The sequence below is a fragment of the Raphanus sativus genome, chromosome 2, assembly GCF_000801105.2.
Source record: "Raphanus sativus cultivar WK10039 chromosome 2, ASM80110v3, whole genome shotgun sequence".
Classification (NCBI taxonomy): Eukaryota; Viridiplantae; Streptophyta; class Magnoliopsida; order Brassicales; family Brassicaceae; genus Raphanus; species Raphanus sativus.
This window is the reverse complement of record NC_079512.1, coordinates 31,228,000-31,248,854: the sequence shown is the minus strand read 5'-3', so window position 1 is coordinate 31,248,854 and position 20,855 is coordinate 31,228,000. Positions and strand designations below refer to the sequence as shown.

Here is a 20,855-nt window from a genome sequence, read left to right as displayed (position 1 = left end):
TTAAATAAAGTTAGTTTAGGGGTTATTTCGTTAAATACTTAGTTTGGAGGTTTTTACCCTAAACAAACTTAGTTGAGGGGTTTTAGTGTTAAAAATCCTTAAGTAAAAGACTTACAACAAAAAGAAAGAAAAAAATCAAATAGTACATGAACTGTTGTAAAACAAATCCGATGTTATATAAAAAGAGTGTGCAAAAGCGAGAAAAAAAACAGCATATCTTATAAGTAATAAGAACTCCTAAGCAAAAACATATTGTTGATCATTGCATTAGCTCCACACAACGCAAGAGTGTATGTGAAAGAGGGACTCTAAGCACAAGATCAATCCATTCAATCTGACCCCAAACTTCATCATCACGACGTCTTTCAAGCGAAACCACAGCACACCAAATTTCAGAAAAGAAAATTCCAGATGCTAGGCTAAGAGGAAGATCATCTAACATTTCTGTCGTACCAACCCAAAAGATTGCGAGTTTTCTACCATAACTAACTATTTCCATTCCATGTCCTCTTTTAAAATGCAGATCAAGCTCCGTCAAACCTTTGACCAATCTCCATTCGTTACAATACTCTGTGTCATGCCACCAGTGTAAGCCATCATTAGCATAACAGTACAAAGTATTATCTACCTTACATTCACTCTCCCCAATGTTTTCATCAACAACTTCCCACCTGTTTTCTTCTATAAGGTAAGCAAAGTTCTTTTCATTGGTCCTCAAGTAAATTCTGTCTGATTGAGCGTCGATATTTTTAATCGAAGAGAACCGGAGCCTAGTGCCAGGATCCGGTAAAGGTTCCCATGTTTGAGTCATTGGGTCGAAAACCTCAGCCCAACACTCAGATTCATCTGATTCACACCCTCCCATTACATATATTTTCCCATTGAGAGAGCATGTAAAGGCATTCTTACGAGCAACAATCATGCTAGGGGCTTCACGCCATCTACCGACCAGCTCATTACAGACAAACACTATGGTAGAGGACGATGGATTTAGTCCGCCGCCACCTATTGCATATATATCTGAACCAGCCGTTTCATAGAGCATTGGTAAGTACGGAGAATAGGAAGACGGAATTGGTACCAACAAATTTCTGGTAGTCTTGTCTTCGCTCATGCAACATGCTACGGATTGATGATGGTCAGGGTCTATCCAGAAACCTACCCATCTATCGTCACAAGGATGATTTAGGGTTTGATGATCATCAGGTTTTATCCAGAGACTGAACCATCTGTGGTTACACGGATGGTTGTGCGATTGTAGGCAGACATAAACACGATTTTCTCTAATTTTATGGCGGTATCGCGCATGCTCGAGGTCCTTCGAGTGTATGAGCGAGCGGAAGCTCTTGGAGACAGAAGAGAGTTTAGGGTAATGCGATGTCGATATGCGAGCCAAGATACTCAAAACGATGTCCTCTGGTAGTGATGAAAACGACGTCCGAGATGGTTGCGGCGGAGCAGGCAGGTTTGGCTTCTTTGTTAGTTCCATATTTTTCTCAATTGAATATGGATGAAATCATGTGTTTATATGTATATATAGCCTGTGAATTTCTCCTATATTAAATAGAAATCCTAAACACATGTATAATTTTGTTTTCCTACATAAATGTGTTTCCCTTGACTTTTTAGTATTATCTAATGACTATTTCCCTTTTTTTTGTGTTAAAAATCTAATGACTATTTCAACCTTTTTCTTTCTTATAAATTAAACGGTTCCGGCTTTTGAATAAGTAATTTGTTTTGGGTTTAATAACCAAAAAAACACTTAACAAATAAATAACAAAAATATATAAAAACAAGCACACGTAACTTAAACGAGTCTAAACATATAAAATTTAATATATTTTTTTTGCTAAGAATATAAAATTTAATTCGGCAGGTCTCAAAGCCTAAATGAATAAACGAATAAACATGTGGTAGTATTTTTTTTTTTGGTAAAACATGTGGTAGTATTTGCTAACAAATAAAACCAAATTCCAGTTTATATATATATTTCAAAAAACTTTCACTGATGTTTTTTCACATAACTTTGACTGATTCGAAGGAGATAGAAGTATATATACATAAAAAAACATTAACGCATATCATAGATTATAAACTCATGCGCTACATATCATTTGAGTTACCCTAAATCTTTCTTTTTTATTTGAGCAGTTAACGTGGCATCTTTTATCAAATAATACAATGCATTCAGTATCTCCATCTTCAAACAAATCTTAAAAACCCCAACTAAAACAGTCAAGCATGCATCTAACACATAAACATGATCAAAATCCCAAACCTAGATTTAGACCAAAAAAACCCTAATTCTTCTTCTTCTTGGCGACCTCAGAGTAGGAAGGGCCCACGTTGTTCCTTGCTCCAATCCTGCGCCGAGAAAGAGACGGGAAGTCTCTCTCCTGAGGTGTAAGACAAATGATCTCCATTTCCTGAAACAGAGAGTCGTCGTAAACCAAATCTGAGTTCGCACGTTTTTCTTGTTCTTTGGATGTTTCCAAGAAACGAACCTTGATCTGTCGTGATCTTATCGTTAGAGATCCCTGGATGTTGAGTGCTGGTGGGATTTGAGGACCTCGTGCCTTTCTTCCTTCAGTCCCAAAATCCATTGCTGGACAAGGAAGAAGGAAGAAGAGATTCAATATGAGATAATAGAATGAATAAACCATAATTAAACAGCAAACATGTGAAGATTTTACCGTTTTTTCACAACAATTATCCCGTTCGTAAGATCGTTCTTGTCAAGAATGCCTTCGATTCTTGCCTCGTTGATGCAGATGATGCTCACAAAGTTACCAATGTCTTCCATGTTCAGAGCCTCAGAGGTGAGTGGAGAGACGACGAGTCGCGTTCGTGATTCACGTACCTTCTCTCTCTCTCTCTGTTTCTCGATCCACGTACGTTCTCTCTCTCTCTCTGTTTCTCGATCGAAAAGTTTGTTTGTATTTTTTTAAAGATTCAGGTATTTATAGAGAGAGGGGAGGAGTTAACTTTGTGAATATGGGCTTTTAGTTGGGCCTTCCGTTATATCTCCCGCTCGCGCGCGTACTCCAATTTCGTTTCGGGTTAAATCCAGAGCCGGGTCATAAAAACGGGTCGAATTCTCAGTTCACACTGCTTTGTTGCTCCAAACAGGTAAATTTTCTAAATCGGATCGATTCCGTCCCGAAGTTGTATCGCAATCTGGGTTTTTTCTGATATTCTGTGCGAAATTGTATAGTCTTTTGAAGTTATAGGGTTTTCGACGAGTTTAGGGCTGTTGAAAAGATACATAATTGGAGGAAGGTCGATTATAATTTAAGTTGTCATTTTACATTCTGGTCTAAGAACAGTCGAATATATATATATATATATATATATATATATCTGAGCTTTGTTGTTTTTTCTTGTTTATGTAAATTGGGTTTGTTAAAGTTAAGATTTTTTGTTAATTCACTAAGTCAATTTTGGGATAATAATAGTTTTGCTTATCTCCGTTAGTTTCATTTGATGTTTGTTATGCATATTTTGACAAACAGAGCGAGTGATAAGCGCCAAAGAGAGAAAATATATACTATTAATTAATGGAGATGATGATTGTCTTGAGCAATAATACTTTTGGGATTTGAAGGTTTACTTGATGAGATATATCTCTGGGCTTTGATGTTTCTGTTTTGTATGGACCCATTATTCAGCCTTTGTAGTTAAGCTGACCAAGATTTTTATTTCTCTTTGATGCTTTATTCCCACCAGCGAGGTTCCCATCTTGTTATGAATTACTTTAGATAAGCGCCAAAGAGAAGAAAGGAAGACAATTACTTTGGGCAATGTCCACTTAAGCTTGAACCCCTCAAGGTTTACTTAATGAAATACAAAGAGGTTTGTGGGTTCATTCATCCCCCGTTCTGACATTTCCGAGATCCAGTATAAAAACTAAAAATAAACTCAATATTTTAAAACTATTGGATAGTAAAAAATTAGTTATAGAAAAAACTTTTGTTATAATGTCGATAAAGTTCTTAAAATAACTACCAGAAAATTGCATCTGGCAAAAGTTCATTTATAAATTTTATATTTCTTTAATTAGTTTATTATATAAGAATGTATTAGTTTGATATGTTTGTCCTTATATTTTTGTTAAATATATATAACAGTATTTTTTTTGGAAAAAAAAAAGAGGTAACCCCACAAAATAGGCCCCATGCAAATGTTTCTTAGGTATGTGCTGAGGACTGGCACTTGTATAATATTTTTTTTGCCAAAAACACTTGTATAATATTGATCAATAATTTTTTTCTTATATTCTTTTTCCCATTTGATTTCAATGAAGATTTTTTCTAAATCTACATAAAAATGTATTGTCTAAATCCAACAAACATACCGTTTTTGGGTTAAACATTTGTCATCATCATCATCATCTTTATTACCTTCTCTACAATATCAAAATCCTGATTCATACATAGGAGCTTTGTTAATCTGGTTTCTAACTACGTTATTACAAAGGTGTTTTCCGTCATCTGAATCCCCACGATTTAACATCGGGTCTTAAGAAGTGTATGGATTCTATCCTAAACCTCCAAAATCCTAATTATTTTACCATTTTTATTAAGCACCAAGCAAAAACTTAGCTTGCTTGTCTTTTTTTTCTTCTAGATTGATGGACGAATTGATTTAGAGGAATTGACTACGAACTTCAAGCACTACGAGCTATATGGGGTGGTTCTTAAGAAAACAAAAATCAAGGCGATGCTAATACTACTGATGGGATCTTCTTATGTGATCTCACGCAGTCTGTATGATCCAACCTTGCAATGTGTTTGGTCCTATCGAGCGACCCTTCCCACAGTTTCCCTCTAGTTGTGAATTGGCAGATTTGGGATTTGTCTAACATCAAAGTTTTATGTTTTTTTTAAAAAGTTTTGTGTTGTTTTTCTCTCATGAACTTAAATATTTTGGTACTTTGGTTGTTCTAGATGAGAATCTTGTTTCAGATTTTTAGAAAACACCAAAAAATCTTCAATAATATGTACGGTCTTTGAATATTGTCTACAATTATATTTCCTTTTGGGCTTTAACAAAATCTGAAAAGGGTCACATATGGTTGACTTAGTGCTTATTTGCCGTCAGTGTTGGACATGTGATCTCGTCAACGAAGGGAACACCGACTGATCATCTTCGCGGTTGAGTTTCTGATATAAATACGAGCTCAAGATCTTGTGAAAATCACCATGGTTAATCAGAAAAATAAGTGCATATTTGATGTTGGTCATATTCAATTTTGAAAACACAATTACCTTGAGATCTTTGAACATGGAAACTATGGGAAAAGCACCAGCTTCTTGCATGCTGCGATTTCCTAATGTCTCCTCCTATTCCGTACATCTTTTCCATAGCAGTAAGCTGAATTTAAGATGAACCAAACGAATTTAAATTGTTTTCTTAGAGAGTAGGAATGAAGAAAACTTTCTAACCATTGTCCACAGACTAAGAGATCAACTCCATCAAGTATACCTTCGATTTTGGATTCATTCATGCATATTATGCTTATAAAGTTACCGATATCTATATCAAGAGAAGTGAGTGGATATACGAGTGGAATTCTTGTATTTTGCTCCATACATTTTCTCTCTCTGTTTCTTAATTGAAGAGTAATTTTTTTTTTAATTTGATGATAAGGTATTTAGAGGGGAATATGAATCATTTTCCCTAGATTGTTGAGTCATTCATATAGCTAAATCTAAAGTAACTCACTTGTTCCAAAATTTTGTGGAGCATCAATCAATTTACCATCAATTTAATGATATCTAGAATAAACCTTATACTTTCAAACACTGAAAAGAACTGAACTTTGACCTAGGAACACACCCGTTCAAATTTTCTAGTTAAAAAAAAACTTTGTTGTTCCAATACATACACAAAGATTGGCAACAAAAAAAAGAACAAATATAGTGGAGAAAAGATAGGAACATAGTATATCTTGGAGGTTGTAGGTGAAATCATAATCTTTTTGGAGAACATAGTAAAGATAAACCATCGTATCACATATCAAGGTTAGTAATCAGAATGAGATATGTGAATAACTCGACCAAATTTTGCAACATTGTTGAACATGATGAGGCGAGGAATATTGTACAGAACAGCTATTTATTCCTCCTATTTTGAAGAAGTTATTGTGCTTTTACCTTTTAAATAGTTTAATACTTTAAATTAGTTGACAAAAAGAGTTTAAATTATTAAAATTTTAGCTTTTAAAATAACAATGATCCTTCAACAACAAAGAAGACTAAGATATTTCGTACTCCTTAGAGAAATCCATCAAACCTATCACTGTTCTTGACTTCTTTACTCATGTCATAACCAAACCTTGAATCATAGTTACTCAATTCAATTTATAAGTTTTTATAGGCTTTTGATATTCTTTTTCATATTTATATTTATTAAGTTTCTTCTTTTCTTTTTTTTTAAAAAAGAAAAAATTTAAGTATCTTCAAGTTTGATGTTTTCTCTTTTACCAAAAAAAGGTTTTATGTTTTCTGACCAATGGCGGAGCCAGCATACGGCGAAGGTTGTCATATGACCAATGTGAATTTTTGTAAAAACAAATATTCTTTGTGTTTTGTAAAAAAATTTGATGAAATTAGTATAATAACTTTGTAGTATATATGTGTTATCAAATTGACCCACATAAATAGATTTGCTGCCTCCGCCACTGTTCCTGACTATTACATTCATTATCTATTAATTGAACTTATCAATATATATATAATTAATTTTAAATTGTGTCGGTTAATTAGAAAATTAAACATTGGAAACTTACAACAGTAAACCTAACCTTCCCACCTCTATCTATGAATTACATTTTTCAGTGTTGGCTATAATGCCGATCAAATCCACTCAAACCATCTCCACACTTGCCACTTTTTTTCATACCACAATCATTTTCCAAACCTATCTCGACACTTTCCACTTATTCATATCAAACTCTCTGTTTTTCTCTAGTTGCGAATGCTAATAAAGACAAAATTGTACTAATGAAACCAAACCAAATAAGCCTATGTCAACTATAATTGATCTTTTCAGATTTATGTCAAGGAACCTTGTTTCACAAGGAAAAGGAAATACAAACCATATACCCCGCGTTGATGTTGCTTCATTGTTGGGCCTAAATGGGCCTTAGTATAAGTACATATGTTCTTCAACTTCGGACCTTCAACTTCACACTAAAAATAAATGGCCTTTATACGGGCTCAAATACTCCAAGATTATTTATTTTCCCTCCGAAATTCTAGATTTCATTTTCAACTTACCCAGATTTTCTCGAGTTTCGCCTCTTTCATTTTGGCTAGGATGGACGAACCGGGTCATGAAACGGATATTCCGGGTTGCAGACAATCGGATATGAAGCAATCGTTCAGAGCCGCTCTTCTTTCTCTACTCACTGCATGCTCCAGACAGGTATTCACTCAAGAGACGTTCGAATCGAATTTCTTTACCGAAGTATTACGTTCGGTCTTGTTGGAGTTTCAGGGTTTAGGGTTCTCGAAATTGAGCCTTACAATGTTCATATTGAGACCGCTGATTTTGTTTTTGTCTTCTCGAGACTGCGAAATTACATACTCTAGTGAAATTGAATTTTTAAGGTTAACTACATCTGTAGACAAGATTTTTAATTATGATTATATTGTTTCATCCTCTTTTTTTTTAAATCAGAGCTGTAAATATTAGATGATTACTGAAAAATTAGAGCTTTTCGTTTGCTTCAGCGTATGTTGCTAATAACCCTTTTGTGTTTTTTTTTTTGTTTCGTTAATGTGAAACAAAACCATTTCAGGATTTTCTTGAAATTTTCTCGAAATTCGGTGTGGCTGAGCAAAATACGCTTTATCGGCTGTATACTCAGGTATTCCCTCTCTTTGTTATCCTTTATCTAGATGAGTAGAGATCCATTAGTTTTTTTATATGTTTGGTGTAACACTTATCAAAGGGGAAGTTTTTTTTTCTAATTATATCTCTGTTACATGTTTCTAGGTGATTGTGAATTTGCATCAGACATTAGAGGTAATTCTTGGCTTTTGAAATCATTCTGGTTTGCTCAATATAAACGTAAAAAAGGAAATCATGTGATGGGTTTATTCTTGGAGTTGATTCATAACTTATCGTTTTTGTGATTGTTACAGGATGATTTTGATGCACACTGTCAAGAATTTCAGGTACGTTGACAGACATCATCTCTTGGAGTACTTTCAGAAATACTGTTTCCACGTTAGAGAACTGTTGCTAGTTTATCACTTGTTTTCCTCTTACATCTGACTAGTAGTTAGGTTCCTTCCTTGTGATCGACCAGACACTTGTGAAAGGAGGGATTTGTCAAATTCCTCTGTGAGTGAAAGCACCTTTTCTCTTTTTTTTTTCTTTTGCAGGTTGGACCAATTCTTGATAAAGTTGAGGAGCTGGTCGAAGAACAGAGTTTGGATCCCTTGTTTTCAGATAAGTAGGTGTCAGTCATGCATGCCGCTTAAATCCTTATTTACGGGTACAATGTAAGTTCACAAATATATTTGGAAATTTCTGATATGACTTCTTCTTCTCAGGACCAATGTAATGGACTTTGCAAATGACTTAACAGCAGCTAAGAAGCGCGAGATACAAAGATTAACAGCTTCACTTCAGAGGGTAAGTAAGTTCCAATAAGACTGTCACAGGACACCAACTCTTTGTTCACTTCACTTCTCTACTTAAAAAGAAACGATTTCTTACTGTCTTCATTTACTTACCAGGCTGAAGAACAGAATCGTCAAATGGAAGCTCGGATCAGGTTGCTTAAAGAGCAACCACAAGAGGCCTCAGACACAGCTAATGCAATCAAAAAGGTAACTATAACTTTTTTTTTCAAATTCTTACACCCAATTGTTCTTCACTTATTAATCATTCTCAAAACGTGAAATCGTTTGCAGATGAAAACCGGGATCACAGCCTACTTTGAAGGAAATGACAAGCTGCCTCCAACATAAGTTTCAAGACAATGGCAATGGAAAAAATGCGTAACTTTCATTCCCTGCATATAATTTTATCAGCGTATTATCAATCTAGTCACAAGACTCGCAACTACTTGCTACATGTGTAAACCAATGAGTCTTGATTAAACCGGTTTATGCATTTTGTTCCGATTAACTGACACGATCAATGAGTGATAACTTTGGTGTTTGTTAGATTATTTTCACAACTTATTACGTAAACAAACATATTGTGACACTTTATTCGCAGCCATAAGATTCGTTGGGAAATGATCATCTTTGTGACTTTACTTGTAATCTTTTATCAAATGATCTATCATCTTGTGACTTTACATTTAATTTCAAAAAATTAACAAACTTTTTCGTAATAATATAAAATGACACTGTTGGTGTATTGGTGGACATTCATAATGGATGACTGGGACTCAAGTCACTCAACAAACAACCTATTGTGATCGTGTACTTTCTACCGACAATATCACACTTCACAGCGAAACTGTTTGTTTTGTGATCTATTCTGAAGTGTTTACTACTTAAATGTCAGAAGCATATTATTTTCTGTGCAAGTAAACATGTTAATAATTACAAATTTGAAAAGTCAACAAAACTAATTCGAAAACACATTTAACTGAAAATATGCATGGCCGAACGACCACGGAACTAATTAATCTTATATTTTCTCGTAAATGATTATTTTATCTTAAGCTAAGATATTCACAAGTCAAGTCAACTAATATACAAACACTCTACGCCAGACAGTTGATTCTTAGTCATTAGTTACATGATCACATTTATTAATCCTGCAACAATCCACGTAATGAAGTTGATAGTACACGTACTTAACTTAGAAATATAAAAACTTAATATGTTAACAAGTCAAACAGATATGCTAACGTATAAGAGCTATAATTATAAGTTATTCATTCGTGGTCATAATACCTACTTCTTCATGTACGCTAGTGCGTCATTACTAGCATCAATGCATTTGAATACGACATATATTTTTAATTATTTACAATATGATTACTTATTACCACAGTATATACAAACTCAAATATGTTGAGAATCGTCGATTGGCCCGATTTAGTTTAATTAGATGCCGAGGAGATATATTTTGGTTCACAATATTGGTTGCAAGGGTCCATCCACGATCGTATTTGTTTGATGAAAGATGTGGGATTTTTGGAGGTGAACAAGTGTAAATTATTTTTTCGCCAAATTAAAAAAAATATATTCTAGAGAAAATAGCAATAATTTAGAAAATCATTCAACTTCAAAAAATGTAATAAATGGGATGTTTATTTTAAAATTTCATAAATTACTATTATTATCATTTCATCTGTTTCTTTTAGTCACCAGTTTTTCTACAACTATTAGTCACCAGTTGCAACCTAAAATAATACTCTAAAATATAAAAACGAATAACTATACATATACAAGTTTTCCAGAAAGTATAAACCTTTATATATAATATGAAATTATTGTAAAACAAAATAATGCAATCTCATTACACGGACCGGCATATTGGGGACTATTGATCATGAAATACCTTTATTACTCTAAATTTAAAAGATGAACGTGAAAATCATGGAGCATGGTACATTTTTATATAAAAAAATATAAAAACGAACAACTATACATATACAATATGACGTAAAGTAATACAACTAATGTCCCCCTAAAAAAGTAAACATAACAATTATGATCAAGCCATCTTGTTTTAAGTCTATAGTACAACTTATTTTTTTGTTGAGAATGGTTATATATACATATATACATAATATGTATAGTATATACTAACTATGTAATTTTTAACGTCTGATTAGTTATGCTATTATAATGCTGAGATATATTACATAGACGATTTTACGGCTGACAATTCTACCACCATATGAAAATATATGTTTGACTCTATCATTCCGATCCGATGATACGTCATGCACTATACTAAAAATCTTTTGTGATTTTTTTCTCAATAATCTGCATGATTTGCGTTTTCTAAGATCTATGTTCGATGATACACCATACACCATCCTGAAAACTTCTTGTGATTTTTTTTCCATAATCTGCATAATTTGTGTTTTCTGGAATTTGAACTCGAGATCTTCTAGTGTAAAAATACTAATGAATCATTAGTTAAATCACTATTTCCAGTGCCTTTAACCATGTCTTTTGTTCTCATTTTGAATGGTAATCGTGTTTTATAACTCTCACACATCATTTGGTTAAAACAATAATTTTTCCATCTGGTTGTGATCGAACTTTACAGAGATATTTTTGTTTAGATTTTCCATTGGACAAGTTTACAGATTTATTTTTAATATCATACAGTTGGTTCATTTGTCCATTGCCCATAAGATACTACTAATATCACGCCACAAGTTATATCAAAATACATATACATACGTCAAAATAAAACGATAATAAGGCAGACAGTGACACGAAATTGATAGCCCGTTTGATATATTTTCCCCGAGGAGTCAAATACAGCTGTACATCAATATTCTCAATCATGGTATAATGTAGCTCACAAGTAAAAAAAAATCAAATAAAATAATACTGGGATGATGATGGTCAAATGTAATTACAGCGACGATTTCAACATAACTCACGGGTGAAGGGTGATGATGTCCAAAGTCGTCCGTCAAATTATTTGAATAGATTAGGATTTTTTCTTGTTCTATATATTATATAACAAATGTCTATGGTGATTGTCGCGATTCTAATCATTTTATTGAGTAGGTTTAGTAAATGTGATTACTGATGTGGTTACTTGAGTCTACAGACAAAATGTGTAGTAGGTGTAGTAAATGTGATTGCTGTATTGAAATGTTCAAGTTAACATTATAAGTTAGACCCAAAATTTAAAACAAAAACATGATCAAGTAAGTTAAGTAATATTTTTATAATTAGATAAATCATGGATCGAATTAAATATTCTCAAAACTTGCATAAACAAACATTTTTTTGCCATTTCAATGTTTGCTAGTCTGCTAGAGGTGCAACTACTAAATTGAATAATTTAATTATCTTTTATATAGCTGTAGCTTTCTCTTTTTTCTCTTAATCCCAATTACATTTGCATAACATATGTTTGATAGCAGGGCCTTCTCAATTTAATTTTAAACCATGTTCAAAAATATTATCGATATATTTAACAATGTAATGAAATAGTTTTAACTATCTATATGAATATTTAATGTTTTAAAGGTTATTATATGCTCTAAATTTAGATATAAAGTTTTAGAATATAAATATATACATTTATTAAAAAAATATAATTCTTTCTATTTTTTATTTGAATCATGTTCGGCTGTTTACTTGCATATTCTATTAGACGGCTATGTTTGATAGTTCGGCTCTTAAATATTTTTACTCATTTCTTATATTACGATGTTTTCTGTCATTTTAACGAAAAATGATTTTTTGTATAATAAACGAAACAAGCAACACAAACTGTAAATATTTATGTGGGCGTCTTCAGAAAATCAATTCACTTGTTAGAACAACATGGAAACTCTCCAATTCAGGACGAATCAGTTAAACATATACATGAGATATTTCTTTTTGGGAAGGAAAAAGAAACATTAGATATTTTATCTAACGTTTTACCTGAATTTGAAATTTAGTGACCAACTTTTCCCTATCTTAAACTAAAATTTCAAACTAAAAATGAAACAAAAAAACTAAGAAAATAAATTAGACTTTTCTCTGTACACTTGGTGCCTTCTCCTCATCTCCCATTTTAGGTTTTACATATCAAAATCTTGATTCATTTTCCCTTCACCTCTCCCTATTTTCTTTAGCAAGAAAATAAAGAATAGTTTAATTTCTTTCTCTAGTCCCCCTCTCTTTCCAATTATAGAAAGCTAAGGGCAATCACGTAGTAGTACTACATATGGATCTCCGACTTCCGAGCAAGCATAATGGGCAGTCCGTTTTGGGGAAGCGCAAATGGCCCATACTGAATCCTGTCACTAGCTCCAACTATTGACCATCTGTAATAATAAAAGTTTCCCTTATCAAAAACATAACTAGAGAGATGAAATAAATCACTTTCTTGAAGGTAGAGAGAAGGCAATAAACTAATTAAATAGTATACACACCTGTACGTGGTGGTCAGATGATGAATCATGATAGATATTTCAAGCTTGGCTAATTCATTTCCAGGACACGAGTGTGTCCCATTACCAAATGGCATGAAAGTATTGGGTTTTGGAGCCACCTATACAGCAGAGATACATTATGTCAACATAAATTAGTCTTTACAATACAAAAAAAAAAAATAACTATCAGAAAGGTCCTGATAGAAAGATAAATAAATATACCTCAAATCTTGATGGGTCAAACTTCCCAGGATTCGAAAAGATATCAGCACTATGATGAATGTTTCTGAAAAGCGGCAACACTTTCCATCCTTTAGGAATCAAATATCCTGTAAAACAATTAAAAGGAAAAGTCTGATTCTTTAGAATAAGTTCAAAGAGTAGTTTGGGATCATCATCGATTATAGTACCTTCGTATTCTACATCTTCCACAGCTTCTCTGAACGTGAAAGATAAGATTGAAGCGACTCTTAACGTTTCTTGAATAACTCTTGAAGTTATTGGCATCTTCTTTGTATCAACCCACGTTAGAGACTCTCCTTCTTCTTTGTCTTTCCTTATTGCCATTTGCTCATCCTATTAAACACCAAAAAACAAAACTATCAAGAACACTCTTCTGTTTCTATTACTGAAATAGGACAAATACGTGTCAGTATATAAGTAACTTACAGTAACGGCCTCTAGAACGTTGGGATTCTCAGCTAAGTACTTAAGTATCCACGTCATCACACTCGCCGTGGTGTCTCTAGCGGCGAAGATAACTCCGATTATGTTATCAGCGATCTGCTCGTCGCTTAACTCTTCTCTGTCTCCCATGAATGACCCGAGAAGATCGTTGTGTGAGGATCTGTTCTCTCTTCTCTCTGATAAGATTCTTGCTAGGATCTGCGAGAGCTCCTTGCGAGATTTCATGGCTTTGTGGAAGAGTGTACCAGGGAAGTTTATAGGCATCGAGTTGTAACCTTTCTCGAGGATGTAGTAGCATCGTTTTAGATCTTCTCTGTATAGAACCTCGTCTTTTCCGAAGATCGAAAGCAACGCAACGTTGAATGTGTACTGATGAAAGTAAACAAGATAGAAACAGTTTAAAAACAGAGGAAATGGAAAGAAACAGAGATGCTCTGTTTTAAAACAGAGATGCTCTGTATTTAACCGCCAAAAAAAAAGGGGAAATATGTGTCTTACTGTCTTCATTTCTTGGTAAGTGTTGATCATGGTTCCATCCCAATTACGTAGAGAATCTTGAGCAAGTGATTCGATATCTGGAACCATGTCTCTGATAGAATCGGGCATGAAAGCACGAAGAACGAGCTTCCTGAGTTTAGCGTGATAATCACCTTGGTGGAAGAAGATGGCTTGTTTCCCCAGCATCCGCTCTTTACTAGCTGGAAAAGTCGGTTTAAAGAGATGTGACTTAGTCACCAGCACGAACTTCGCAGCCTCAGGACTAGAGATCATCACACAAGGACATCCTAGTACATGTGTCTTGAACACCGAACCATACCTGTGTAAGAGACCAACCTTTCAGTTTCTTACAACTTCTCAAGTTTTTTTTTTCAGATTTTTGAAACAACGCACTGACCTTTTCTGTTTGGATGCGAAAAAGACGTTAGGGTCTTGAGAATAGAGCTGGAAAGTCTCGCCGACGTAAGGCCAGCCCATTGTTCCCGGTGGGAGTGGGAGTTTCGAGGATCCATGGTGGCGTTGAGAGATTAAACAGCGGAGAAAGTAGAGGAAGAGAATCACGGCGGAGAAAGTTAAAAACAAGGCGGAGGAATCCATTTTGACAGTAGGAAGGGGTACGTAGTAGCTGAACAACAAAGAACTTGTGACTTCAAGCTATATAACCAAAAGTGTTTTGTTGTGTAATGGGAAGATGTATTGTGTGATGCAAAAGTGGGAGATGTGAAGGGGTTATATAGGGTTTTCTCATATGGTAGAGGAGAGAGAAAAAGTGATGGAGGGAGAGTGAGAGAGAAAGAGAGGAGGAGGAGGAGGAGGAGGTTTCAAATAGAGATTCCTATTACACCTCCAACCATTAAAAATCTTTATTAGAGTTCTAAGTGATATAAAATTAATAGTTTATTTAGAATTAAGTTAAATAATAAAATTTAGATATTTTGTAAAATATATTCCTTCAGTTTTAATTTTTGTTTTAGGTTTACGCACAAATTTTAAAATATTTAGTTTTCATATTTTAAAATAAAATATCATTGTTTATATACAATTATACATCACTATATTTCAACTAATAAAAATGTATGGTATTATATAAAATTTATAAATTTAACATTTAAGCAAAAATTATATTTCTTTTGAAATAGAAAATTTTATTCTAATAAAAATTAAAACAGAATGAGTAATAAATAATAGTTAGGCATGGACTTTGGAATTTGGATATCTGGAGAAGTTCTTACGATGGTTTGCAAAGAAATTGATTCTATCCTTCCTCTCCTCTTTTCTAGTACTTTTTATTTATTTTTAAAATAGCTTAGATACTCTTTTAAAATACACAGTCGGAAGGGCTCTAGAGAGACAGCTCATTTGAGAGAGACGAGATAGCACGTGTCACAGAGCATGCAAAATGAACGTGTGAGATTTTGACCAAACAAACTAATTAAAGAGAAGCAACTAAATTCAAAATGATGGAGAACCACTCAAAATGATTAATTAGTTTAGTTTTCTATAAAGCCTAATGTTTGGTTAATTAAACAAATGAATAATTAGAGCATTTAGCCCTTAAGTAGAGACAAATGTAGGGTGAGAGGGAAAGGTTTATGTTTTTCTATTTATTTATAATTAATTATGCTGGAACTTTTTATTTAAATTTAAGGCTATGCTTTGAACTCTTATTTGGTGTAAGATGTGACCTCTTTATGTGCTTATAAAATAATTTTTTGAAAGAAATTATTCTTGATAATTTAATTCAATACTTTTCAAGAACTAACCATCATTTAACACCAAAAGTATTAAAAAACACCAAAAAATTTATCAATACCCATCAAAGCACGCTCACACCAAAAAACTAAATTAATACTGTTGGAATCATAATATTTTATTAATTTATAGAGTTATTAATTTACAAAAAAATATATTTTTAAGTGTTTTTATCTTTTGTAAAATAAGTTTATATGTCAGTTAAACTTTTCATAATATTTTATTGTATTATTTAGTGTATAAGAAATATTATAGAATTTAAATTAGTTTTAGATATAATTTTACTAAGTATAACTAAAATATATTGAATTATTAAGAAAAAGTAAAGATAAATTATATTTGGAACATAAACAAACAATACAATGTTTTGTTTATACTTATACAAAATTATATATATATATATATATTAATTATTTTAATGAGACCATATATTTACATAGAACTTTTTAAATATTATTATCTTATTGATTTAATTCATATTTGAACTAGTTAAATTCAGAATTTGTGAAATTTATTAATTTATCGAATATTAATATATAGAGTTTTTACTATACTATGTAAAAAGTTCATCCCAACATGATTTGTCTACTTAGTAACTTAGAACCCAATTACACATCTACTAATCTTTTCTTCTTCTGCCATGAATAACCTACATTGCATTTCAGCCAGACCAAGGGAAGGATTTTCCACTTCTTATTTTAATCTTTCTCTCCTATGGCTTGACATTTTAAAATCAACACTTTGGGACAGAAACCATAACAAATATCCTTGAGTTAAATCATCTAGTCAAGTTGCATCTGAATTTAAAAAAAAAAAGTTGCATCTGAATATAGAAATTTCAAATCATATGAAGGAAAAAGACGAACCAAATTTTATGTTTTGGCAACACCGAACAACATACACGGACGAACAAACATAAATGGATATCGTTGATAATTGTACGTACCGATGGTATGACCTAATAAAATTTAACTAACATATAAACTATATATAACTAACTAGCATCCTTGCTAATCACTAAATATATATGATAATCATTTCAGAAACCTATCTAAATATGTGCAATCTCATAAGTATATGTTTCAAGCTTTACCGATTTCTTAATTAGCTTACGTACTTTACTAGAATTTATAATATATCTTATAAACCAAGTTACAACAGTGATCATGATCATCAACATGCAAATGCTACTTGTGGTCTGTAGCTAGTACTAATGTTTGTTTGTTTTTTGAACTGAGGCTTTCTATTATTAGCTAGTACTAATGTTTGGTTTTAATCTACGTACAACGATTTCCGTCCATTTAATAATTTTAAAATTTGATAAATGCTCGTGAAACGAATAGTTACGTTTGAAAAAGAAAAGTTACGTTTGTATGCGCAATAGCACACGTTAGCAATCCACGTAACTTAATAATACACGAGGATAATTACGAAAAACTAAATATCCCAAAGGTAGGTCATTCTTCGACCGACCATATTTTCATAACATGCAGACCTTTGTTTGCGTGCCTGACAGAAGCTTACTTTATATAGAGTTACGTTAGCAATTTCCCAATCAGGAAATCTAGATATATCTTTTCTCTTAAAATTAAATAAACAAGTATATCTTCTTTTTGTCCAAATAAATACTATGAGGGAAAGAAGATGGTGACGAATGAGATATGGGCACCATAAAAAAAAGAAACATTGATTAATAATTTAAATGACATACTCGAACTAAGTAGTGTGTAGTTTTTTTCAATTAAAAACTACTATTTACATCAATCACAATAGATACGAGTTATAGATGTAGTTATGTAGCAATATAATGCGAAATATATTTTGATCTTACCAAAAATAAATTATATTTTTGAATAAATAAATTATATTTTGAATAAATAAATTAAATCCCCTTTTAGTTCACTTTTACCTTTCTGCACTAACTTCATAGCGACGACACAACGTAGAAGACTTTATTGAGTCAGTTCGCTATATTTTCTATATATGACCACTATTGTACATTTATTTATCCTTTTCTGAAAACTATTGGGTTTCGTCTTTTTTTTGCCGAGGAATTTTGTTGGTTTTCGTATCACTCAAAACTGTTCCCACGGATGGAGAGGTATCCTACATGGCAGAGATTTACTAAAATCTAATCTGGGAAAAGCTATCGGAAATGGTCAAACTACTAAACTCTGGAAAGACTCTTGGATATCCTTAGATGAAGTTACAAAACCTATGGGCCCTATTGCTGAAGCTTCACTAGACCTAACGGTGGCAGATCTCCTCACAACTGATCTACAATGGAGGAAAGAAAAGATAGAGAGTCTGTTACCTATATATGCGACGCAGATCCAGTGCATCCAACCGAGTCTTAGAGGTGCTGAAGACTCGGTGATCTGGCACAACACCAGCTCAGGAATCTACACTACACGGTCAGGCTACTTTGTGGCATCGAACCATGAACCTACAGCAAACCAAGCAGAAGCATTGATCAGTTTTGATTGGATTAAAAATGTTTGGGCGGGGAATTTCTCACCAAAAATGAGGACATTCTTGTGGGCTATGCTTCAGAACTCACTCCCCCTTGGCGCTAACCTACAAACAAGAGGTGTATTGTCGGGAAGACAATGTGTTAGATGTCAAGAAGTTGAAACAGCAACACACTGCTTTTTCACATGTCCTTTTGCGAAAAGAGTATGGGAGTTGATACCGCTGCAAAGGTGCCTGCTAATATCTGATGAAGACTCCCTCCAGAGTATTGTCAGGAAGTTTCGATCAATGGTTTGCCTCCCCCCTTCAGGGATTGCTTTCAACGTCTTGCCATGGGTACTATGGGCGATTTGGACTTCTCGAAACATTCTAATTTTCGAGAACAGATCAATCCTGCCAGAGGAAACTGCAGTGAAAAGTCAACGATTGGCAATCGAATGGACGCAATCACAAGGGCAAGCAAAAGGAAACAAACACTTACAGTCTCAATCTCAGACGCGATCTAATCCAGCAGACACCAATCCTCCAGACGCTGACACTGTGACATGCAGGACCGACGCTTCATGGGACAAGACTTCGAAAGCAGCCGGACTCGGATGGGTCTTCTCAGGAGGATCGACAACATCTCCAGTACACGGATCGACGGGACGAAGCTCGATTGGATCCCCTCTAATCGCAGAAGCATTGGCGATGCGCGAAGCTCTCACTCAGGCGATATCCCTCGGGTACAGGAAGCTCAGGGCCTTCTCCGACAAAACAACGCTCGTAAGAGCAATTAACGGCGACGGACAGTCCAAAGAAGTCATCGGAATCATCGCTGATATCCGATCGATCTCCTCTGACCTCGCATATTTCTCTATCTCTCACTTTCCTAGATCGCAAAACGCCTTGGCAGACTCTCTAGCAAAACGGGCCTTACAGGCTTTTCTCATTTCTTTGCAACCAACTTTTTTTTTTTTTTTTTTTTTTTTTTTTTTTTTTTTTTTTTTGAAAATTAAAATTTTATTCAGCCCGAAATACGGGAATTTAGATCCGGTTACAAGTATGATTTGAACAAAATTTCCCATATCAGTGTATTACATCCTAGCTTCGCCCGCCCACTAAACCCGGCACAATCCACTAATCAGTTTTTAACATCCTTAGGAATCAGTTGCCGTTCTCACCATCGACGACAGCCTCGAGAAAGTGAGGTTGTCCTAGTTTCCTAGGATGCCGGGATTTCCCAAGTCGTCTTCGGTGTAGCTAGCTTCCGATGAACTCCTCAAAACTTATAACCATCACCGATGATGAAGCGCTTGACAGAAATAGAAGTGGAGGTTTCAAGTTACTCTTACCAAAAGAGCTCCGAGAAACCGAGCTTTACACACCTATATTTCGCCACGGACCATGCAAAAAACGAGTTGATCTCACCATCACCACCAAATCAGGTTATCTCCAATCACCTGCAAAGTAAGTCATAACACACTACCGCAAGGGATCAAGCGAACATTACGGCACCGGGAAATGAATATGACCAAATGTTTGACACGGAAACGATTAATGACCCCCCGAGAATCGATTCCACATTTGTGACCGCCGAGAACCGGAAGTCGATTACTCTGTCGTAAGAACCCAGACCCGTGTCAAGGAGAACTAGGATAAACCAAAAAGCATAGAGACTCGAATCCAAAATGAAAGCTGCCGCCTTAAACATTCAGATGAACTGATAGGCAGCCGTATTGAAAAGGACCGAGGTGATGTAGCGTGGAAAGATGCCTTCGACAGCCATAGACGACAAACGAAATCCACCAGAAAGTGAATACAACAGCTAGCCACACCCACACGAATCTGAACAGAGCTGAGCGCCATCTCCTCCTGCACACTGAAACTCACGACTCGCCTCTGTTGGCCAAGGAAACCATCAGAGCTCACCTAACTACCAGAAAGAAGGCCTGGACCGCTGCGACACCGAAGGAGCCCGAAGAACCTTAACCCCGTAGAAGATTGCTTCCCAACCAGAAACCGGCAGAGAACCACCGCTCAGTCGGAAGCAAACCGAACCTCATCAATAACGATGGTGAAATGAAGCGAAGAAGATCTAGAGACTGAAAATCGATCCTCTCCCAACTCAAAAAAGCCGACTACTCCGCTAATCTACACCTCGACAACCTCACTGCGGAACCAGTAGCAGCAGGAACATCACCGGGAAGAAGCTCTTGCGCAGGGAGCACCACCGGTTAGAAACCCTACACCAGGACCTGCAATATGTTGGAAACGAAGGTAGAAGAAGAAGAGCAGCAAGAGACGAAGAGAAATGAAGAAGAAGGTGCGCCTCCGGCACCGGCCGTCGCGCTCACGCGCTCACCGGACC

General features: G+C 34.6%; 3 protein-coding genes and 1 non-coding gene across 4 annotated transcripts; 1 reads left to right on the top strand and 3 right to left on the bottom strand.

The window, feature by feature from the left end:
* Window positions 1-167: 167 nt before the first annotated feature.
* Window positions 168-1,570, bottom strand: LOC108839426 (F-box/kelch-repeat protein At4g19330-like). Its single transcript, XM_018612190.2, has one exon. The coding sequence runs from the start codon at window positions 1,487-1,489 to the stop codon at window positions 260-262; it is 1,230 nt and encodes a 409-aa protein (XP_018467692.2). The 5' UTR covers window positions 1,490-1,570; the 3' UTR covers window positions 168-259.
* Window positions 1,571-2,069: 499 nt separating this feature from the next.
* Window positions 2,070-3,088, bottom strand: LOC108839649 (uncharacterized). Its single transcript, XR_008941975.1, has 2 exons — window positions 2,508-3,088; window positions 2,070-2,429 (listed from the first exon to the last, which is right to left on the bottom strand). It is a non-coding gene; the product is annotated as an uncharacterized LOC108839649 (transcript).
* A 4,173-nt stretch (window positions 3,089-7,261) lies between these two features.
* Window positions 7,262-9,280, top strand: LOC108839635 (uncharacterized). The gene is made up of 8 exons (XM_018612389.2): window positions 7,262-7,431; window positions 7,808-7,876; window positions 8,005-8,034; window positions 8,154-8,186; window positions 8,397-8,467; window positions 8,568-8,649; window positions 8,754-8,846; window positions 8,931-9,280. The coding sequence occupies exons 1-8, from the start codon at window positions 7,324-7,326 to the stop codon at window positions 8,985-8,987; spliced, it is 543 nt and encodes a 180-aa protein (XP_018467891.2). The 5' UTR covers window positions 7,262-7,323; the 3' UTR covers window positions 8,988-9,280.
* A 3,189-nt stretch (window positions 9,281-12,469) lies between these two features.
* LOC108840164 (abscisic acid 8'-hydroxylase 1) lies at window positions 12,470-15,060 on the bottom strand. Its single transcript, XM_018612991.2, has 7 exons — window positions 14,679-15,060; window positions 14,282-14,600; window positions 13,766-14,152; window positions 13,507-13,672; window positions 13,319-13,425; window positions 13,097-13,215; window positions 12,470-12,988 (listed from the first exon to the last, which is right to left on the bottom strand). Exons 1-7 carry the CDS (start codon window positions 14,876-14,878, stop codon window positions 12,883-12,885), a joined length of 1,404 nt encoding a protein of 467 aa, XP_018468493.2. The 5' UTR covers window positions 14,879-15,060; the 3' UTR covers window positions 12,470-12,882.
* Window positions 15,061-20,855: the final 5,795 nt, after the last annotated feature.